Genomic DNA, 7,812 nt, shown 5'->3' with positions numbered 1-7,812 from the left:
CCTTCGCACTAATGCACGACAAAACGCTCAGTTCCTTAATGGCTGCGGTGAGAGCGTCATCACCAGATATCGATACGGAAATGATAGCCGGTTGATTTCACTGACAGAAATTGATTAGCAGGTATAAATTGTATGTAAATTTCTTTTATACATAGTTACAGTGTTCAAACTGCAATGACATTGTAGGGGTCAAAAGGTAGAATCGAAACAATTTATTCGTCGTCATCAATAATGTTGTGAGTCATATAGACGGTCAATATTTACGATATGTTTACTTTTGCGTATCCAAAAAAAGAAGCATAACCAGTTCTTCTACTTTATTGTGAAAATAACGACTTTGGTGTGAAATCACGAAGGATGATGATTTAATTTTCTGGGTTTTTTTTTTCATATAAATTCAAAAATTTTCTTCTCGGCCTAATAGGGCTGTTGCTGGAACGGAAATTGTTTCGGACCTCTCAGAGTCGAACTCCTTGTTTTATCGGAGTAGGCTTCAAGCTGTAATTTTTAATTGCTTAATTTTAGGTGTACTTTTACATAAATGTACTTACAAATAATGTCTTCAACGTGTATAGATGTATGTTCCGCAACAATGTTCTTCTTTGCCTAGTGTGGCAGATAAGTAATTTGCAATTGGGGGAATGGATGGAAATAAAAAACGTCTCTAGCTCACTAATCATTAGTTGCAACTGATCTATGCCTGTCACTTTTGAGTTTAGATCGGGTTGCCAGTTTAGTTTATGTCCGACAATAGGCTTTTTTTTCTATGTCCGACGAATAACCGGTTAAGCACTAAGGGAAATGAAGACGGGGATTTTGTTTACGCCAACATGCCCCCACCCGTATGGCTCGAAGTTTCTTCTGCTGTACCATTCATTTCACGTATGTCTACTAACGCTAGCTTGGTAGCTGGTCTTTCAAAAATTCCCGATTTCGTTTGCACTTTGGCTCGACGGACATGGCCGTCTTTTCCAGGATATACTTCCAAGATTTTGCCTCTAGTCCAACTGTTGCGTACACCCTCATCGACTAGGATGACGAGATCACCGACCTGCAGCGATTTTCTTGCATTAAACCATTTCGTTTGCCTTGCGATTATAGGTAGATATTTCCGAATCCAGCGCCTCCAAAAATTGTCCAGCATCACTTGGGTCAATTTCCAGTTTGAACGCAACGCGAAGCGCACATCGGTCGGCAACGTGGTTGGTTGATTCACTCCTTTCGTACTTAGTAGCAGAAAGTGATTTGGTGTAATCGCTTCTTGCTCAGCATCATCTAATGGTACGTAAGTCAAAGGGCGTGAGTTAACGATGGACTCGGCTTCTATAAGTACAGTTGATAAGGTTTCGTCATTAGGTTTTTTGTGCATCAAAAGAGTACTAAGGGCTGCTTTCACCGATCGGACGAGCCTTTCCCAAGCGCCACCCATGTGAGGAGCGTAGGGGGGGTTGAACTTCCACTGGGTGGTAGTATTTGTGGATGTTTGCGCCAGTTGTTCATTCATCGCATTTAGCTCTATAGACAGTTCGCGGCTGCATCCTTGAAAATTGGTTCCTTGGTCCGAGTAGATCTCTTGCGGTGCACCTCTACGCCCGATGAACCTTCTAATTGCCATTTTACAGGACTCGGTTGAGAGGCTACTAACAATCTCTAAATGAAGGGCTCTCACAGTGAGGCACGTGAACAATGCCACCCACCGTTTTACATCATTGCGACCAAGTCGCACAATAATGGGACCGAAATAGTCTAACCCCACAAATGTAAATGGTCTAACGTAGGGAGTTATCCGAGGCGCTGGGAGTGAGCCCATTCTCGGAATTTCCGGTGCTGCTCGATATACTTTGCACCATGCGCAGCGCCTGCCAACATTTCGCACTCGCACTCTAAGTGCTGGTATGTGATATGTCTGTCTGATTTCGTTTACAACCGTTTCACTATTAGCATGAACAAATTTTCTGTGAAACCAATCGATTAATAAGTCTGTAACGTAATGCTCTTTAGGTAGTATGACGGGGAATTTTACGTCAATTGAAATCCAAGGTGCTTCTCCCAGGCGTCGTTTCATCCTTATAACACCGTCCGTGCCAAACAAAGGAGAAAGTTTATATAGTTTACTTCCTTTCCATATTTGTGTCTGCTGATTAACAGAAAGGTTTAGATTTGTTTGGAGGGTTACCCATTCATCGGAGAAACTTTCTGCTTGAACTAGCCTCCAAATAGCATTTTCTGCGCCAACAAGTTCTTCCCGGTTTATTAGCAGTGATACTGTGTTTGGTGAATCACTAGGGTATCGGCATCGTAGAATAAAACGGCGCGCGTAAGCGACGGCGCGCAATAACCGCTCCCACTTTGAAAAGCGTGAAAATTCCACAACTGGTTTCACAACAACATGCGGATGAACGTAAATTGGTCGTAGCTCCTCAGTAGTGTCTGGAACGTTCATTTTATTTCTGGGCCAGCATTCTTCATCTTTGTACAGGAATTCTGGGCCCCTAAACCACCGACTATCAATGTTCAGACAAGGTCCTTTGCCCCATTTGGTGGCCTCATCCGCTACATTCCATTTCGACTGCACCCATTTCCATTCACCGAGTTCTGTATTTTCTAGAATTTCTCCGATTCGGAAGGCCACAAACTGCGTCCTTTTTCGGGGATCTGCCGCCAACCAAGCCAAGACAGTGTTCGAGTCACTCCACATTACTTTACGTTTGATCTGTAGCGTATGGCTCGACACGATAGATTTCATCAACCTAGTGCCAATAACCGCAGCTTGTAATTCCAAGCGCGGAATAGACAGCGGTTTTAGTGGTGCGACTTTTGTTTTTGCTTGTACCAGAGTACACCGAACTTCATCACCATCAATCACGCGAAAATAAGCTGCTGCAGCATATGATGTCTCACTGGCGTCTACGAACACGTGAAGTTCTAACGTATCATACGTACTGGGGCGGTATCCCGGAAAATAACACCTTTGCACTTTGATGTTTCGCAGATCCTGTAACAGCAAAATCCATTGTTTCCATCGTGGTAGTAATTGCGCTGATATACGATCGTCCCAATCGGTTACAGCCCTCCATATATCCTGCAGCATTACTTTGCCGTGGATTAGGAAAACTGCCACTAGCCCCAACGGATCGAACACGCTCATGACGAGGCTCAGGACTTCTCTTTTCGTAGGGATTCTCTCACCTAGTAATAGTTGTGCTAGTCCATCTCGCAGCTCGATAGAAAAGGAAAATACGTCTTCTTGAGGCAGCCAGACCATGCCTAAAACCCGTTCAATAGCGTTGGTTTTATCTAGTACGAAGGATTTCATTTTATCTGAATTCTCTCCCCCCACTCGCTCGAGGACTTCTGGAGAACTGGACAGCCAGTGTCTAATTTCAAATCCACCATTAGCATGGACAGTTTTTACATCTGAGACTAGATGTATTGCTTCATCAACCGTGTCTGTGCTGTCGAGATAGTCGTCGACGTAATGGTTCGCTACCACCGCGGCTGCCGCTACAGGATGAGTTTGGGCGTGTTCGTTGGCATTTAGATTCTTGATATATTGGAGGGAACAAGGTGAGCATGAAGATCCAAATGTGGCCACATCCATCACGAAAACTTTGATGGGAAGTGATGGGTTATCCCTCCACAAAAAGCGTTGAGCTTGGCGGTCTTCTGGTCGAATCAATACCTGGTGAAACATCTCTCTGATGTCCCCGCTTATAGCGATTTGTCTTTGTCGATACCGACTCAAAACTGCTGGAAGCGATGTTAACAAGTCGGGTCCTTTCAGAAGGACTGAATTCAGGGAAACTCCGCGTACCATGGCAGCCGCATCCCAGACTACACGTACCTTTTCCGGTTTTCTCGGATTAATCACCACTCCAAGGGGAAGATACCATACAGGGTTTTGTCCGAAATTGGCTAGCTCCCCATCCGAGGCAACATGCGCGTACCCTTTGGACTGGTAGTCTGAAATTTGTTTCCTCACGTTAGCATAAAGCTCTGGAAATTTCGCCAATCGCTTTTCCAAGCAATATAACCGTCGTTCCGCCATAATTTTACTATTCGGGAGTACCACTTGGTCAAATTTCCACAGAAGGCCAGTTTGAAATCTTCCGCTTGAGGTTCGAGTTGTGGTGGCTTTAAGTATAGCCCTGGCACGTTTGTCATTTGCCGATTCTATTGCATTGTCGTGCGAAACCCCGGCACCTTCTACAGCAAAAAATTGCTTTACCAGTTCATGTAACTGCTGATCGTACGTGTGTGCGCATATATGAAAAATGTGTGAAGGTACAGGGTTATCTAATTTGTTGGCGTTCCCGAATAATACCCACCCTAACCGCGTTTTCGTCGCTACCGGTTCATTCTTCCTGCCTTCTCGTAGCTCAAGTGTAGTCTTCATTCTGGTATTATCCAGGCCAATCAAAATTCCAGGAGATGCTTCGCTATAACTTTTTATCGGCAATCCCTGCAGGTGAGGAAAAACGCGTTCAAAGTCTTCGAACTTGATTGATTGACGAGGTAAACCCAAGCTGTTTATCGTACGAACACCATTCAAAGCGTACCGTTGGCCTGATTCGTTTCCGGATATAAAAAGTTGCACACGACGAGAGTTCACTTCGGTTCGCTTCACTCCATTCGTCCACTGCATGCAGAGGGGGTCTGCAGGACCGGCTAGTCCCAATTTGTCGGCAATCGACTTTTCTACTAAAGTAGAATCTGATCCGCTGTCCAGAAAGGCTAGAGTTGCGACAGATTTTCCATTTCCATGTAATGTTACCGGAATCATACGGAAGAGTGTCTGTAGAGGCGCATTATGATGGACGGCGACTGTTCCCGCCCTGGCATACACATTTTCTGCTTGCTCGGTAGAATGAAGCAAACGATGGTGGCGTTGCTGACATCCATTTACGCCACAAAGGGGAGCTTTGCAAGGCCACCTTCCGTGAGGGAACAAGCACCGTCTACAGAGATGTAAGTCTGTTACGATCTTCCACCGATCAGCTAGGCAACTTTGATGAAACACGGTACAGTCTTTTGGCTTATGACCAACATCCTGGCATACCATACATGGGCGCTCGCTTCTAGCCGTTTGCCTTTTTGATTCATCGACATTTGTATATTCCCGATCGGTGACGTTTTCCAACGTATGGGGATTGACAAAGGATTTTCCATTATGTCGCTCTGTGCGTTGTGCACACGGCTCCACTACGGACGTAACGCTGCTGGCGGCCGAAACAATCACGCTCATATATTCCGCAAAGATACGGAGGTCTACAACTGGATACCGCTGCTTAGTCAATGCCCAGTCGAGCTTTATGTTGGCTGGCAATTTATCGACCAACTCTTGTAGTAAAGTGGGGTTTGCCAAATGCGCTTCTTGGCCAGTGTTTACCAGATGGGCACAAAGGTTCCTTACAACAAGTCCGAAATTTATTAGCGTTGCTAATTTTTCCGGTTTGGGAGCTGGAGTGGCTCGAACTTCGTTAAGTAACGAATTTATTATGGCATCCGGGCGACCGAACAGTGTCTGCAAAGTATTAATCACCTCAGGCACATGTGACGGATGAAGTAGAAAACAGCTGACAGCTTTCCTAGCCTCTCCTTTGATGCATCGCTGCAATCGTACGAGGTTTTCAGCATCTGTGAACCCACACATTTCAGTTGAACCTATGTAACTATTCCAAAAGAGTGCCCATTCGGCTGGGTCGCCAGAAAACGAGGGAAGGTCCTTCGAGACGACTTGTCGAGCTGCTATTTGCTGAGCGGTCGGTCCTGTAGGCGATCGCGTGGCTGGGTTGGTAGCTTGGGGAACCGAAAATATGGGAGTTTGGTAGCTCGGAACACTTTTAACAAACGGGCGATTCAGAGACGTATTGTTCGACCATGCGTTTATCGAGGGTAACGACGAAGGGGGAAGGGCGGATACTGCAACTGCAGTCAACGGAGTGTTTGAAACCGTAACAGAATTACAGTTCCAACCCATCGGAGGAACTGAACCAGTACCAGTATAACATGACTGAGCAGGCCAAATCGGTTGTGTATTATAGCGTAACCCAGTATTGTTAAACACATAATTCGCCCTATAATCTGCAGCTACGTTTTGATAACCTACAGGCCCTATACTCGTGTAATTTTCGTGTACAATATCATTGTGTAATTTTAAACCACCACTGAACTGATTGTTTGCTGCTGTAGACAGCGCCGTTGCCGGTGACGTTGTAGCGGTCTCTGCAATTAACTGCTGGGAGGCACCACGTCCGACTGTGCTTTGTGTCGTCGGCTGAACAGCAACTGTATCCTTGATCGCGGTGAGAGCTGTCACCACCGACTGATGTTGTGTAACTTCTTCATTAACCTTGTTGGAATGTGGAGTCGATTGGGCTGGGATCGATGCCACTAAAGGAGAAACCAGATGATCGCCGCATAGGTTATTCGAGCTTTCGGAAGTCGGTACTAGTGCCGCGGGTTCTACAGCTTGTGACGTGGGCCCAGTGGATTGACTGATACCAGTATTGGTGCCCAGGGTCACATCGGTTCTACTGTTAACCCAATCTTGAACTTTGCCGGTGTTTAGTACTGCACTACGCCGACTGCGCACACTTGAACTTTCACTGTCTTCGTCCAATTGTAACTGGAGCAGTTCATATTTCTTTTTGATGAATTCTGCCTCCAACGATAGCCTGTCAGCAATTGCCTTATTTTTCCTCTCTCTTTCCAACTTTAGGGCCTTCTCTTGCATTTCTTTTTCCTGAGACTCTCTTTCTGTCATAACCTGAGCTTTTAACTCCTTCTCCTCAGCTAGGCGCTGCAATTCGAGTTGAATTCGTGCCTCACGGGTACTAGCGGTGGTTGATCTCGAGGTGGACAAAGAACGAGGAGCTCTTGGAACGCAATTTTGACAATAGTAGCTTCGACTTTCATTAGCGATGCTATCAGTCACGCCAGCACAAAAGAAATGATCCCAGGCATTGCACCCATCACACTGGACCATCTTGTCCAGCTCGTCAGGCAGGTTGCACACTTTGCAATGGCGATCATTGCTGCTTGCATCAGATGGATCAGTGGCATTAACGTGTGATTCCGCCATTTTGTTTTATTAACGCAATTAATTATTTCTTGAAGTTTGTTGCTGGAACGGAAATTGTTTCGGACCTCTCAGAGTCGAACTCCTTGTTTTATCGGAGTAGGCTTCAAGCTGTAATTTTTAATTGCTTAATTTTAGGTGTACTTTTACATAAATGTACTTACAAATAATGTCTTCAACGTGTATAGATGTATGTTCCGCAACAATGTTCTTCTTTGCCTAGTGTGGCAGATAAGTAATTTGCAATTGGGGGAATGGATGGAAATAAAAAACGTCTCTAGCTCACTAATCATTAGTTGCAACTGATCTATGCCTGTCACTTTTGAGTTTAGATCGGGTTGCCAGTTTAGTTTATGTCCGACAATAGGCTTTTTTTTCTATGTCCGACGAATAACCGGTTAAGCACTAAGGGAAATGAAGACGGGGATTTTGTTTACGCCAACAGGGCGAATCATTTTATATTGATGAGAAATCGAATTTTATCGAAATTTCGTAAAATAATTCTTTATTTTACTTTGGTTGTATGTTTATTTGTTTGTTATTTCAACTTAGAAACAAATTTTTCATTGGTTCCTGAATGACTCTTAAGATTTGTTTTTACGATAATCAATCACAACGCTATTACATATTTGTATCATTTGCAATATTTCAGCCAAGGATGAAATATTTCGATGAAATATGGCTTTGTCATTCCGTAAGCAATTCTCGAGATGGCGATAGTTCCACAGTGT

General features: G+C 44.6%; 1 protein-coding gene across 1 annotated transcript; it reads right to left on the bottom strand.

Annotated features, from left to right (window-relative positions):
* Positions 1-897: 897 nt before the first annotated feature.
* Positions 898-7,084, bottom strand: LOC129720287 (uncharacterized). Its single transcript, XM_055671751.1, has 2 exons — positions 1,019-7,084; positions 898-966 (listed from the first exon to the last, which is right to left on the bottom strand). The coding sequence occupies exons 1-2, from the start codon at positions 7,082-7,084 to the stop codon at positions 898-900; spliced, it is 6,135 nt and encodes a 2,044-aa protein (XP_055527726.1).
* Positions 7,085-7,812: the final 728 nt, after the last annotated feature.

This window comes from Wyeomyia smithii, chromosome 2, assembly GCF_029784165.1.
Source record: "Wyeomyia smithii strain HCP4-BCI-WySm-NY-G18 chromosome 2, ASM2978416v1, whole genome shotgun sequence".
Classification (NCBI taxonomy): Eukaryota; Metazoa; Arthropoda; class Insecta; order Diptera; family Culicidae; genus Wyeomyia; species Wyeomyia smithii.
The sequence above is the reverse complement of the archived record's forward strand: the minus strand, read 5'-3'. Positions and strand labels throughout refer to the sequence as shown.